Source organism: Ammospiza nelsoni, chromosome 3 (assembly GCF_027579445.1).
Source record: "Ammospiza nelsoni isolate bAmmNel1 chromosome 3, bAmmNel1.pri, whole genome shotgun sequence".
NCBI classification, from domain to species: Eukaryota; Metazoa; Chordata; class Aves; order Passeriformes; family Passerellidae; genus Ammospiza; species Ammospiza nelsoni.
Window position 1 is genome coordinate 31265690 of NC_080635.1, and position 15939 is coordinate 31281628.

Genomic DNA, 15939 nt, shown 5'->3' on the forward strand with positions numbered 1-15939 from the left:
ACTGTATCTGTAGCACCACAGCAAGCTTTTAAATTACTCTGCCATGAAAACCAGCTAAACATTACAACAGCTAACATATAAAGAAAATATAATTTAGAAATACCGTGAGCGAAGCAGATTCGTTTTCAAGGGATAGAGTGGCAAACATTCCATCTTGTTTAGATACACATCCATGGCTACACAGAAAAGAAAACCCAGTCTCCCTGTTTTGAAGAACTATCCTCCAGTTCCAAACTCAGTTCTTTGGCAAAGAACACTCACTGTCACAGACTATCATTTACTACTTGAGAAGTCTGCCTCTGCAGCAAGAGCAAGTTAAAGCAGCTTCTCTGTAACCTTCCTCCACTGCAGAACAAGCCAACTTGTATCACCACACATCTGCTGCAACCTAGCAACACCTATGGAATAGCTACAGTTCAGCTCAAACAGTAACTTGAAAGACTTTTTGAAAGAATGACTTCAGATGAAATTTCCCCTGAACTCCTTAAAGAGCAACGGCCCTTACTCAAACTGGAATACCCTTCCTTTCTGCACATAAATGCAAATATAGGCAAAAATTATTTTGGGAACATAGACTGCAAGAACATTACCACTACCTATACACCTACTGCTCCCCAGGAGATTATGGCTTCCAAGAGTGGTCCTGGTAGAAAGAATCATGTGAGTTTTCTTTAATCCACACAAAACCAAAGCCTGCAGAAGACCTGAGCCAGTGCAGGTAACTTGGCTGCCTGACTGAATGAGTGCAGATGTGGTTCTTCAGGACAGATCTGATTCAGAAGCAGTGACTTCAGCCTGGCAATGACCTAACAAGTCACTCCTAATACCAGCTCTCTGAGACATTATCCGTCTACATTCTGCATATAGAAATAAAGGCATCAAAAAGGACCCAAAGCAGGTAAAATTTAGTCTCAAAGCCAAGATCAGCTGTCTATACTGCATCTTCAATCAGGGAAAGTCAATGTGCCCAGAACAGTTTTCTACTCAATACTTTGCACTTCAAGGGCAGGATTTCCAGAACTCTGTCACAATCATTAGACTTAAACAGACTACTCCTGTATGTCTTGTTTTCACAAAGATTAACTGAAAACAGAGTGTATTTATAGAATTATGCTTAACAGGATTCTCAGATGAACTACCTGCCATACTAATCCTTTTATATGTACACTTCTGTCAGCAAAGTAACAATATGTATTTTCATTTGGCATTTGCAGGTACAGTTATTATCCTTTTCTATTAAACTATAACTGTTCAATACAATGCAAAACCTAATTTTTTTATCCCAAAAAACACATACCTGAGTCACAAGATCTTTTGGTTGGTGTGGTTAACGAGGCATGAGCTGTACCTGTGCATGGCCCACCTGAAAAAGAGAAGATTGTATGTCTCAAAACACCACCTATATTTAACATTTCCAACCACATCAAGATTATACTTAATAACATAAAAAACACAGAGGAGCACTTGTCTTTGGAGAGCACATATGGAAGTAGTTCTACTCTCAGTACTTTTTTCCCAGCTGAATGTGAATGTCTGGTGGTAAAAAAAAAATAGATGAAAAGTTGGGACAAGGTTACACTTTTAAAATATACTTGATAAATATTTCAAGAGGCATTTTTAGGAAAATATACATAGTAATTGCAATGCTAGAAATGTATTTAAGTGACCCACAAGTAACACAAGGGACAAAGTGATCACTTCTCTGATATCAAATCTTGCTACTGACTCCAGTGAGATAACAACTTTGCCTCTGATCTTGTTCTCATTATGTGTTCTAAGTGTGGCACAAGCATATGCTAACAAGCTCTTTTCCATGTTTAAGGTTTTTCAGCTCTGGACTCTTGCCCACTCATCTGGTATCTGCTTGGTAGTAAATTGCTTTCTGCCTTTTTTCTTAACATGCATCATCGTTGAGGAGTTCTCCAGAGATCTTGTTAAAATAGCAATCAATTGAGTGCACACAGTGACTTGCAGGAAAAATAAATAAATAAAAATAAACTCCATGCAGAGAAGCCAAGACAAATTGACAGTAGCACTGCCAATGGTAATACACATCATAGCTTTGAAAATTGAATATTATAAATGGGAAGATGGTAGAGAGCCTGAAATTGAGTTAGATCTACTAGAGTTTGGCTATCAAAATACCAATAATCAAGTCTGCACTAAATTGCTGGTAATATAGTAATGCTTGCTGGCAATACAACACAGCTTAGTGTAACAGAATAACCTTTAACATTAAGTCTTCATGCACTGAAAAATACTAAAAAAATACTAAAAATACTTTTTCCCTCCCCCCCAGTCTTTGAATATCTGGAAAGACTGTGGAAATGCTTTTACCTTTTCAAGTATTTTCAAGCCTGGCTTGTTAGTAAAGTGGTTCTTTTTGCTCCTCTCTGGGATGCTCCCCCTTGAAGCTTTCCTTTATTTCTCTTTTTCACTAAGTTTCAGGTCTCAGGAACTTTGTCTACCTTGAAATACTCACAGCATTGTAACGCTTAAAAAAAAAAATAGATCTGCAGTTGAGGGGGAAAAACGTGATTAACTTTCTTTGTTGCATTTGATTTCAATGAAGTCCACTTGGGAACAGAGTTTTACACTCAATTTTCCAGAGAAGGTTTAATAAACTTGATGAGTTTATTGTTCTCCCAACAAGTTTCTCTAGCAACACACACCATTTCCCACCTGTGTGATGGACAATCTTTCAACAGGTGGTTACAGTGGCCAAGAAGCCAATTCTTGGCCTGCAGGCCAACACTGAGGGCACTCATCAGGGCCTGGTCAGAGGTTAAGGAAAGCTTCAGGATATGGGAAACTATTGAACCTGACATAAGAAATTGCTGCTTGTGACAGGCAACAGCATCAGTAGCTGGCAGATGCTACAGACAGTGATGCAAGGCACTGTTGGATTCTCCAGGCTGGCAAGGAGGGAGATGGTGAGAAATGGCTGAACTGCACAGGTAGGGGGAGGGGAGTGGTGGGGACTCTATGCAGGGTCAAGTCTGCATATGAGAAGAGACAAGCTTGCTTTTGCAGTGAGGAGCACTGGTAGTCCTGGGGTGGGTCCTTTCCTAGGCAAAAATAAAGCATCCTGGATGGATGGATGGATGGATGGATGGATGGATGGATGGATGGATGGAGCATCCTGGTATCACCAAACTGGCATTGGCTTAAAGCCTGACAGCACTGGCAAGCAACAACCTCTTCTCAACAACCAGAAATGGTCAAGTAAGCAGAAATAATTTTTTACACTATAATATTTTCAATTTTTTTTATATTCTGGCCTAGAAAAAGTTACCTTGATCTATGTTAGTACTACTGCTGCAAAAGGCTCAAAAGATGTTTAGTGTAGGGGTTGGTGCATTTGGGGAAGAAAATTAATACTGAAACAGAATCCTTACCAAGTTTTCTAGTGAAACCTTCTGCATATTCAAAAACCTACAGAGCGGGTCTGTTAAGTCAGTCTTTACTTTCAGACACCAAGTATTTGGTTTCAATATAAAATGTGTGTAAGCAGTAAATTCAACAGGGTACAGAATTTCAATGAACTGACTTTGGATGCAGCTGCCTCTTAAAATGCAGCAGCTCTTCTGTAAATAATTTTAGTTACATTCTCCCAGTTTTCACTGAATAGACAGTGAGAGGCATCATCACTGTGGACTAACAAATAAGACTAATCCTTTCAATTATTGCAAAGTAAATATTTACAGTAGCTGATACTTTCAGCATTCAGCCAAATGTAAGAACTTTATTTCTCACTCTCTAAAGTACAATAAGTTGGTATGCATTCTGCACTTCCCTTTGTCAGATTTCTCCTGTTATTTATTCTTCCCTCATTAGGTATGGCTTCCATACAGCTTTGATTTGTATAGCACAGCACCAGAGTTTCAATAAAGAGCATCCTGGGATTTGCATGCATGTACACTAGTGCCTAATAACCAGTGAAGGCAGCACGCACTTTGCCGCTTTTCCTTCTGCTGCTCCTTTTGTTCCGCCATTAAAAATGCCATTCATAATTCAGTGCTGTGGGCTTGGCTGTGCAGCTCTATGTGGCAGTCACTACATGGAATCTTTTGGTATACATAACTGCTAATTCCAGCCTCTTCATATTGTTTGGAACAGGACAGTATATTTCTCACAGCTTTGACAAAAATTCTGTGTGTGAAAAAGAAAAGGGAAACAATAGAACACCAGTCTAGCTTGACTATTCACAAAGGCAGGCTTATAACTTTTTATGATTCAGGATATATCTGCATTTTCATTGCCAAAAAAGTAAATTTTTCAAGGTTATTTAACTGTGCTATATAAAACAATTCAGTGCACAGTGAAAGGCCACACACGTCTAGCTTCTAACATAACCCACAAGGCTGTAGAGCTCTTTTTGCTCAGCACAAACAAGACATTAAAATGGAAGGAAAGAAATATCTTTCAACTCTATATCCAATTAACAGAAAACACAACAGCTTCTGCTCCTATTTTTTCCAGTGTATGGTTTCTGACATTTGCAACTCCTCTTTCAAACAAAAGCAGTCACTGCCCAGGGATAATGTAGTCCCAAGAGAACATTATTATAAATGCAAAAAATTCTAAAAGCTACTCAAGAAATTAGAAGAATTGTGAGAATTTTGAGAATCCTCAAGTTTGCAAATTCAAACATAGAATTAACAAAGGACAAAACAAGGTGATTGAAACCATATCATATATTATTAATACAATAGTTCTTGTTAACATAGTTACTATGTTCTTGGCTTCTGATAGCCACAGCTTTCCATAACTTACTGTTAGCGGTACTCAGAATATATTGATTAGAAAAACAGATTCAAACTCAATTTCTCTAATTATCCAAAGTAGTACAAGTTTATATATTGCTTATATTTCTATGGATACATTAATATGCTATTATTTACTACTCTAGACTAAATTCCAAATTCTGGATGTGTAAATTGTCTTTTAGAATGCCCTTCTGCATTGTCCATCTCCCTTCCTGAACTATGTTAACTGCAGCCAAGCAGTATTTGTCCTGAGGATATCTCTAAGTCAGGGCAACTTGCTGTTTCCCTTTCCTGAACTCTGTAAAGTGAACTGACTCCACTCAGTCAGAGCCTCCTATGCAGGAAAAAAGTTCAACACCAAGGTGTTCAACCCCCTCTTCTTGCTGTTTGGAGAAGCACTAAGTTTGAGCCCAGAGGACACCATTACATGGGTTTGAAGGGCACTCAGAAGCACATTGTGCAGAGAAACAGATGCAGAATGGAGCAAAACTAAGTTAACACATGAGTAAAAAGTTTAAATTACAGTAATACATTGAAACAATTTCAGATGCCACAAAACCTGCAAGCCAGACAATGAACAAACATGAAAAATACTGAATCTCAGTAACATTTGATCAGGGCAATGTAAGGACAGAGGAACCTCTCTTAGAGCTTTTGGTACTGTGATGGCTCCTCCAGATAAGCCACACTGACCCCTTGAATACAACAGGCTGGCAGAAGGTAATAATTAAGAGCTGAATTTCCTTGGACAGCAGTGTTCTAGCCAGGACAGGAACAATTTCATGCCTATTTGCAATACAGGAAAGAACCCACCTCGGAAAACCTGTCCAAATCAGTAACCTAGTTGTACATTTCCTGAACTGGGAGAGATTTAATCTAATTAATCTACACAACTGAGTATAAGGACAGTCATTGATTAGGAACACCAATACATAAACAAAAGGAAACATAAATATATAAGTTTAGTCTGCACAATCAAGCTATCCTATCTTTAAAGAAAAAAGGCAGAAGAATTTTATAACACTTAAGAACTGCTTATTTGCTGCAGAATGGGCAAGATGCATGATCATCTAAGTGATGTCATTACTACACAGATAAGAGGATTATATCACATTAAAATGTTTTTTTCTAAAATCTAATTTTACAAATCAGCCTTTAAGTACTTTTGTGGATTTTTTTCTGCATGAAGCTTTTGAGTAAGGAAATGAAACCTGTACTGCTTTGTTGCTGAATTGATGGTAAATTTAACAACTATAATGAAGTAAAGGGAGACAGGATTCGGATTCCACCTTCTCCTTTACTATTGTCTCACTGGGTAATCTGTTTTTCCTCAGTAACAGATGCTATATTCTCCTATTCTGTAGGTGTAAGTTGAACTGTAAAAAGTGCTTTTGAAACCAGCAGTTAAATAACATTTTTATAAACAATTTCATTTAACCTCAATAGCTGTGCAGCTCTAACCCACATTTTTCCAATGTGACTGTGTTTCTGTTTTGTGTTCCATGGGGTCCTTTCACGCTAATAAACAGGACCCTAGGATACACAGTCTGCTCTGCATGTGAAGTGACTATAAATCAGAAGGAACAATTAGCAGTGGTATAACATCCCTGGTCTTCATTATGTTTCAAAATTATCATGCCACAGACGTGGAAAGATGTGCTCATTTAATAAATCTTTGTGCCAGACCTTTGCTTGTCAGAAAACACAGATATTTTCTTTATATGAAACTGAGACTGCATGGAATAGATGGAAACTTACAGAAATATCTTCACCAAAGAAAAGATGATGATGACACTTATTCAAATTTCTAACTGCCTTTATGTCCTGTACTGGCACCTAATACTGGTGGCACTTCTCAAAAGAAATAGCCCACAACTCAATATGGTTATACATTTGATAGCATTCTTACAAATTCCCATAAGAAAAGTACTTGCATTGCTATTGAAATATATGCATTTTGTGACAAATATTTTAAAAAATCAGATTCAATGATAACCAAATTTAATAATGTAGTTAATTTTAACATTAAAAACAGTACAAAAAGACTATTTGTAAATAGGTTCTAATGAAAGCAAGGCTAAAAATAAAAAAATCCCAGACAATGTAAAACAACTTTTACTTTTATCTAATTTAATAAAAGCAAAAGCCTGAGAAAATAGCTAGTTCTTGTTCTGTGGCATAGAAACCCAAAGATGCCTATAACATCAAAAACCAGACAGGTGCATTTCTTATATTAGAGATGTGTCTACTCTTGCTTTGATACAAGACACAAAATTGACTACAATGAGAAAACACATGACAGTCTTGTGAGTTGATAAAGAAAATTAGAATTATTCACCATCACCCAAGTTGCAGATTTCTCAGTTATGTTTGGCTATAGGTTTAATTTAATACTGGGTCACATGGGTCACAAAGGCTTCACTGTAGCCCAGCACAGTTTTGCCAGTTACTGCATTCTTTTGAATCAGAGAAAAACATAAAAACTGGTATTATTGAGAATAAATCAGGTTAGCAACAAAGCAAATTACTTTCTACAACCATGTGTGACAAGCAAGACAAAAACAGGCAGCTAGCTTGGTCTGTTCATACATTTACTAGTTCCAAAAGTGGGTATGCACGTAACCTTCAGTCAGAGATGAGCCAGAGAACAAAGCTCTCCACTAACTGAATTAGGAAACAAAAAACAAAACCCAAACCCAAAACAAAACAAAAGCACAGCCCCTACACCCCAGAAAAAAAAAGGAAAAAACTCAAAACAAATGAAGACAGGAAGAACAAAACTGACTCCTATTGCAATAAGCAGCTAAATTCTCACAGTCAGGTCATTTAAAAAAGTATGCAATGAATAACATCCAAGAACAACTGTCATTTTAAAAATCACTCTCCTTAAAAAGCACAAATTGAAGTTAAGGATGCCATCATAATAACTCAAAATATGAAGTATTTTCAGAGTATACACAGAAAAGCTGTCATCTAGAACTCTACTCACAAACCCAGGCAAAATACAAAAACTGTGAAGTTGTAATAAATTGGTAGAAACCTTTTGCATAGTGTCAGAGAAAAGGCCATTCAGCAAGAAAGGAGCAAAGAAAGAATGCACTTGTTTATCCATTTTTCACAAAGTTATGTTGAAAAAAATGACATATATTTTTATTTTATTCCAAAGAGAAAAAATACCATTACTTTTTGAGTGCTATAGCCTATGTGGCTTTTTACACAGTCATGCTTCAGCAAGCAATAAAATTCAGAATATAAACATCCAATAGGTGCAGTAGGAAAAACAATCTCTCACCTTTCTGCCAGATATCTCTTATAGAAGCCTACTGCATCTTTGTCTAGGACTAGTACACTTAATGTACATTAACTTCACTAATATTACTCCATCATTGGGGGTATTTCAGTGCTTCCACAACCCACAAATGCTTAATAAAATAAAGATGTTATAAAGCATTTTCCTAACCTTATCTTGCAAATTTAAATGTTCAAGACAAAGGTGTTTTCATTTTGATGTGCAATGGCTCGAGTTCTGAAGGGTATACAGCAACTAACCAAAATTTAGAGACATCCAGTCATGAAATACCTTTGTATTTGGGCATCTAAAACTCAGCCCACAGAGAGGTAAGGTGTGGTCAGTGATCATCACCATCTTTCTGGGCTGAAATCTCCAGTGTATTTTCTGACATTCACAGCAGTAATGGTCTTTGTTTATCTTCTTATAAATTCTTCAACACAGGAATGAAAAGCATTTAACTCTTTTAGAAACAGCAGATATTCCTTTTGTCCTTTTTCAAGTGTAGTTCTTGCTATTCAAGAAGGCCAAGAAAAGTTAAGCACATAATTAAAATAAAATCCTGTCAGCTGAAGCTAAAAACTACTGAAATACCAAATCTGATCAAGCTGCCACAGTCAGTGTTCTTCACATTGACATTTCTCCTGTCACATAACAACACAGTAATTTCAAACCCGCACAGAACCAGCTTTAGCTCTGCTCATACAGTGACAGAAAAATGATGTGACAGCCCCAAAGAAAGCATTGAAGGCCTGAAACTAAGCAAAATTATTCTATGTGCAGTGTGACCTTTTCTCTACCAAAATACATAGAACCTTGCTTAATAAGCTGCCTTTTTTTTTAAAGAATGTTGGGGGCTGAAGGTAAGGACAGAGAAGTGAGGGCCATTGTCAAATCCATTTTTTCCTCTCTGCTAAAAATAATCAAAAACCTTGCCCACCCAGTATGAAAAGGAAATTTTTGACAGAGGAACTGGCTGATATAGTGACTGATGCTAAAATAACTACCATTAGGAGCTCCTAAATGAAAGGAGGACATGGAAGGAAAAATGTGAACAGATTAAACTTATTTGCACATAAAGCAGCAATAGAACAAAAGTTAGACTGATTTAACTACCTGTTAAGAAATGGATCAGTAAAATCCATGCAGCTCTAAACTAACTACAGCTATACCGATATCAATATTACTCTTTGTCTGCAAGTTTATTTCAGAAAATTTACTGCAACTGGAGACCTGAAAGTTTTGGAAAGAAACAGGCAACTCAAGAAGTATACCTGAAGGGGGAAAAAAAAGAATTCCATACAATTCCCCCCTCACCAATTTCAACAGAATTTTTTAAAAAAATCACTGATTAGTAATATTTCATAAAAGATCAAACACATGTGAAGGAGGGCAAAAAATTACTGAAGTTGTGTCACTGTCTCTGTGTATAATTTTTTAACACATTTTTGTTGACTGTTATAACATTGAGAACTACTGGGTATAAATTTTTATCTCATTTTTGTTGACTGTAAATATAATACTGAGAACTACCTTTCACCTGTAAGGGGGAGAGATACTAGAAGGCACAGCAGCCATTGTGGTAGGTAATTCTTCAGAACTGAGGCTGGTGGGAGATGGAAAGTCACTACAACCTGGTTGCATATGTAAGACACTCAGGAATGCAAAAACCCACACAAATGCTTGCACACTGCCAAACTGAACTCCTGAAAAATATAGTTCAAGGAAATTTTCTCTTATATAATTCATTCTGTGATAAAAAAGAAATAACTATTTAAAAACAAGTACAAAAACCCTTTCACTTTTTCTGATACAGAGTATGAACACGTGATTGCTATGGTTTTCTTCAGTTGTTGTAACATAAATGACTTTAATTACCTAAATGACTTGCTGCAAGTCATTTTGTCCCCTCTGTTTACCCTGTGGACTCAAGTACTGTGGCAAATGCCTTGATGCAAGACTCTCCTCAAAATCTTGAAACGAAAGAGAGGTGAGGGGAATGAAATATGAGGATCCTTCCCAATTAGATCAATTTTCCCACACTTGGATAAGGATTACCACAGTGATTCCATACAATGATTTCTGGTGAATTACCACAATTCTATTCAGAACAGAACACAGCTGTATGCCATCACACACAGTGAGAAGTATCAGTCTTTGAAGAACACAGCTGTACTAAGAGCAGTGCATACTTTACAGAATATGCTGCAAAATAAATAAATATTGCACAGAAAAAGATAACCTCAAACTAAAATCCACAAGACATTTAAGTCTGGGCATTCTTCATTACAGGAAAGAACCTTGCACAATGAGGTCATTATCCATCAGAAAATCTCCATCTGTACATAATTATTTCTGATAAATGATATTACGCTTCATTAAAGAAGTAGTGAGGATGTGAGAGAAGGCAGAGCTGTAAATAAATCTCTCCACTGTATTTCACTTAAAAACATCCCAGCAGGAAGTCAAAAAGAGAGTTTTTTTAATAGGCAATATTTTCCAATGCTCTGCAGGCTGTGCTGCCTAATATCCATCACGTTCAGTGTATGCTCACAAGCTCACAGCAATTCACAATGAAGGACATCATTTAATTTCTTTCCCATTCCTGCAATCACCTTCCCACTTAACCAAATCTTTCTCAGGCACAACAGCAACACTTTGTTGTAACACAATTTCATTTCTACCTGAACAAGTTTTCAGGAAAGCTGACACAGTAAGCACTACAGAAGCCCCCTGTGACACTGGCTAATACGTGAGCGAGGTGCTCCAAGTCCCCTGCACTGTGAAGGCCCAAAGGTGTTGCTGGAGCATAATGTGCTTTCCTGAATTCCCCAGGAAGCTTGTTTTAAGGACTTGTTTTTACAGCAGGGTACAGGTTTCCCCTGAAGAAGCACTGAACAGAAGGAAGAGATGGAAGGGTGGTCAGCAGCAACTGTGTACACAAAGCAGAGACAAGAGTTACACGGCAAGTTTAGTCTTATGACAAGTGCTCCACATTAGAGCACTTGTATTTCTCACAATACAAGAGAGATAACATCATCACAGTTTAAAAATTTTACTTTAATTAGTCCAATACTTTGTCCACAGCCAACTTGCATAATTAAAAACTATTCATACCTGTACACAGAATAAATACTTGGGCAACTCAGCAGAACCATGCTAAGCAATTAGTTAACACAACTGAAAGCAAGATGGGTTAGTCCCAGTGCTTTATCAACATTGCTATTTCCAGCAGTTGCCTAAATGCTCACGAACCAGTGTAGCTCTTGCAAATTCCCTACTGAAAAACAAGCATATTCTTGCAATGTGTAGATGTGTTCACTAGCCACAACCTAACATAATCTCAGCTCAAGGGGGTTTCTCTCCATACAGCACCTTCTAAAATAAATCTACTACTGGAGAAAAATGAAGCTACAAATTACACACTGGAGCTTAGGTTGTAGAATGCAGATTTTACAATTCAATATATTAGATGCAAGATGAACTTTATACAGAGGTTTAGAATAATTTAAAAGTAAATTTTATCTCACTGTGTTTGCTAAGCATTCTAACTTACCTTCAGGGAGAATTTTTGCCTGATAGTTCAATAAAGACAAAAGATAGGTCATGAAAGAAAAGATAAATTACCACACAAAACAAGTTATATTTATATGCAAGTAGCAATCTAGACAAACACACATTACATTCAATGTTCTGTGCAACTACAGCAATTAAAACCCAACCTGTTTAAAAGTCAAATTTCATAAGATACTGGTGTTGATGCTACAATATACATATAAATTTACCACTAATGTGAGGAGTTTCTCACAATTAAATTCTTTCCCATGCATCAAATAGCTTACATATATATAAAATACAATACATCAAATGTGAAGTTAGTTAAAAACTCCTATTTGTTCTTCAGTTATAGCCATCAATGTCTATTTTGTGAATAGCCTCTAACCTTCCCCCTCACCCCAAAAGCCAGGGCAATAACTTCCACAGGAAATCAGTGAAACATAAACCTGAGTAAAAAAGTTTATGCCTCCTTTGCTTTCACCTAGGACTCGTGCACTTACATTCCTCTTTGCTGGGTGAAGTTACATTCAGTTCTGTCAAAAGTTGCTGGTTGGAGTTAGCGGCCTGCGTGGTTAGAGAGGTATTGCTGTTGTCACTGTTCGTTTCCCCAGAGAACAAATCTGACTGGCTGTTGCTTGTGCTGGGAGTAGAGTCATCGTCTGGCTGTTTCTTCTGGAAATCTAGCAAAACCAAGATTTCATATGTCACCACACTTGCTCAGTCTAATCATCAAATTTTATGCAAAAACCCCCCTGTAATAAAAATAAGCTCAAAACACTGCCAGAGGTATCATCACTTTGATAAACACAAACAGCGGCCTTTGAGTTGTTCCTTCAGATTTAAAATAACTTAAAAGTTATTTGTTGGAGAAAAAACATTTTCAGAATTCCACAAAGGTCTTGTTTCCCCAGCCATCCAAGAGCATTCAAAGCTTACCACAGCACACAGTATCATTTTTAAAAGGGTTTACACAAAGCACCTACAGAAATATAACGGGAGCAGACATCCAGTGAGGGAAGAACCAAGGCATGTAATACAGCACTATGGGAATGTTACACTTTTCACTGCTATTATACAAAATCCCATCAGAAACAGTTTTGGCAAAGTCAGTGTAGACATCTACAGTGCCAGGTCAGCAGGGAGAGCTGGTGAGGATTGCCTCTGCATCACTGGCTTATGGGTATTTGGGGTGGAATGTGTGGGAGGAAGTGGGTGGAAGTTTGGGGTGTTTCCTCCTTCCTTCACTTACTCCAACACTGGCACTAAAAGCTACCCACTGATCTAAGAGCAGAGAGTTAGGCATGGAAGGTAAATCACTAAAATACACTGAAGATGTGTACAAACAATTTGGCTTCAAAGTTTTCTTTTTTTATCAGCAAATGCCAAGTCACACTTGTCTCCAAACTGCCCCCATAGTCCAAATCCCATGTGTTTGCCAAATGCCACCCTCCAGCTTACATTGCCTCCAAACCAGATTCAGGTTTGAGGGGAAATATTTTCAAGTGCAAATTCCTCACTGAAAGCTTCTTCCCACATCTACAGTCCTGATATATGATTGATTATAGCATTAGTCTACCAGCTACACAACTGGATTTCAGTCTGGCACACTGCCTCTGGGAAGCACACGTGCCAACCAAGTGAATTTTGGTTTGCTTAGCATCTAGCTCTCTCATGTCTTCCTTGTAAAAAGACAGCTGAAGTGCACCACCACTTGGTATCTAAGTACATTTTTTTAAAATTACATACAAGGGTAGAATTTATTCAATACATAAATACATAAATAAATCAATATTTAGTTGCTCATTATTATGGCATGACAGAGAAGAAAACAGAACAGTCTATAAACATTTGCAGATGATGATGTGTTAGAAACACAGGTTGCCAACATGACTCACTGGGATTGGGAAGCACTACAATCAAACAGCCCCTGAATGCTGATTTAGGATTTAAGTGATTTGTCAGAAATTAAGCCTTAACTTCTGCTGGGGAAGAGTCAGCCAGAAGTCCAGATAGGGGAGGAGCAAACTCAAAGCCAGGGAGGAGGAGGGGGAGGATGAGGAGAAGGAGGGAGAAGGTGGCAGACAGGAGATTATCCACCTCCAAAATACAGCTCTGAAAAACCAATGGGAAGCTTTTTGTCAGGGATGAGTTACAGGACTCAGGAAGATGTTCTACTCAGGCCTCACTAGGTATCAACAAAGTCTAACCCAAATTTGGCTTCTGGATTTTATTTGTGTGTTTGTGCAATCAAGAAGGCTTCAGACACTTTTCTGCACCAGCCACGATCAGGCAGCTGCAGCAATTTTAACAGCTCAGAGCTGCTGCAGCAAAATCCACCACAGCAGTGAAATGCTCTTTGCCTCCCTTAACCCATGACCTGTTCAGAACTAACTTTTACTCAGACTGCAAATCAATTAACTTTCAAAAAAGTTTTAGCCTGCTCAGTTGAGTGGAACACAAGAACACCTCCTGCCCTCGTTTTAGCCCCTCCTTCATTACAGACAACAGTACTTTAGAAAAGCCTTAAGACTGATGATCCCAAGCACCCCAAACACAAGAACTGTAACTGAAGCTTCCCTTTCAATTTCATCCATGTATTGGGGGGCATTTGGTTTCTGTAAACCAGGACTCTCATTAACACAAATAAACTGCAGATCACCTTGCTCTTCCTGCAAGCACCATAAAAGTTGGCAGTATTTCCAGTAGAGCTCAGCCTGAATAAATCCAGTTAAGCCTTAACTGCTTAACAAATAAAACAAAAATACACACATGATACAGGCAAGACCCTGGCAAGTTTTGAAAGGTAAGCTTTATTCTGATTAAAATCAGAATGCAATTCTATTGACACAACAATGACCTCACCTAATAATCTCAACAAGGACAAACCAGAACAAGAGTTGGCAAGACATTAATCACAATCTACAGAAGTTCCTATTTAATTGGAAAGGCATGAGAAATACTTTAATTTAATTTTTTTTTTTTAATTTTTCCTGAGACTTTCACTATACTAGCAAAATCTGTGCCAAAACGCACAAGGGTGACTCAAAGTCCATGAAACCAGTACTGCCCATTCCTAGTTAACAAAATGCATCTTTGCAGTTTTTAACTCAAGACTCCTCCATTTGTTAAAAAAGATGTTTTCTTTTTCCTCTCAACATTGTCTCCCTTTCTCCACTGCCTTCAGGTTTAGTGGGTTTCAGTTTTAGGGCTTTTAGGGTGGCTGTGGTGGGGTTTTTATGTTAAACTGCGAAGTATCCTGTTGTTAACAATATGGTGGAGTCAACATCAAAATAACACATGACAATTTGCTCTTTCCTGCAAACATGAAGAAATAGTAGAGGGAAAGATCTATCAATAAATACTGCATGAAATACTGTCAATAAACTATTACTGCTTGGTAGAAAAGCTGCTAAGAATAAGAAGCTGTCAGCTGCTTCAAGCTCCAAAATCCTTTTGCTTTGTTGAGTTCAGGGGTTACACAGCCAGTATCTCAAATAGTTGAGCAAGAGCAGAGTATCTCAGAGCTCTCGTGCACTGGATATTAATACTAAGAGTGTTATTTTTCTTTTATTGCTTAGTATTTCTTTGCAAACAACAACTATGTGAACAGACAGACATGATTCAATCACTTCATATTCTATAGATACAATGAATTCTAATAGCTTAGACTAAAGAAGGCAAGAAGCTGCATTTGTTTCCAGACTTCAGGTAAGACGTTCTTTTGCAGGACAATCTTTTTGCCCATTTTTATTAATAAGATAACATTAAGAATGAAAGCTGTTGCCTTTACAGTTTCTGATTCTAGCCCATAAAATTGGAGTTGTCACACAAAATCACACTTTCTGCACAACCTTCCAGCTCAGTTGTCCAGTTACTGTTACCAGGTTATGGCGAGCAACCTGCGAGAGCCCATCTTCCCAGCATGTTCATTTCACCCACTGAAATATTTAGGACATCCAACCACTTCCGCCCCTAAAATACTTGATTCTGTGACACAGGAAATCAGACAGTCCAAATTTCAGTATGTAGCCTTCTTTAGCCATCAATATCCAACAAAATACTGAAGAAAATCTTGAGTTCTGGACTTTTGCTTAACTAAGGGCTCTGTGACTAAGCAGGAAATGACCCTTCACAGCTTTTGGTAACTTCTGTGATTACAGTCAGTTAAAACTTAAGGCAATGGTAAGTAAGAACATTATCAGCATATCACAAAGGTTTCTTCTAAAAAAGACAGGCATGTCAAAGTACCACATGAAATGACTTAACACTAAGCCCGATTGTTTCTTCATTTGCACTACTGCTGTGGCATAAGAAATCATGCCA

The 15939-nt window shown here is 37.6% G+C and overlaps 1 protein-coding gene across 2 annotated transcripts in view; it reads right to left on the reverse strand.

Annotated features, from left to right (window-relative positions):
- Nucleotides 1–15939, reverse strand: part of ZFAND3 (zinc finger AN1-type containing 3) — a 134889-nt gene that overhangs the window by 34976 nt on the left and 83974 nt on the right. For both annotated transcript variants that reach the window (XM_059467670.1, XM_059467671.1), the window contains exons 4-5: nucleotides 12117–12296; nucleotides 1298–1363 (exon numbers count right to left, since the gene is read on the reverse strand). In XM_059467670.1, the coding sequence (XP_059323653.1) occupies nucleotides 1298–1363; nucleotides 12117–12296 (246 nt within the window). The remainder of the gene's footprint in view (nucleotides 1–1297; nucleotides 1364–12116; nucleotides 12297–15939) is intronic.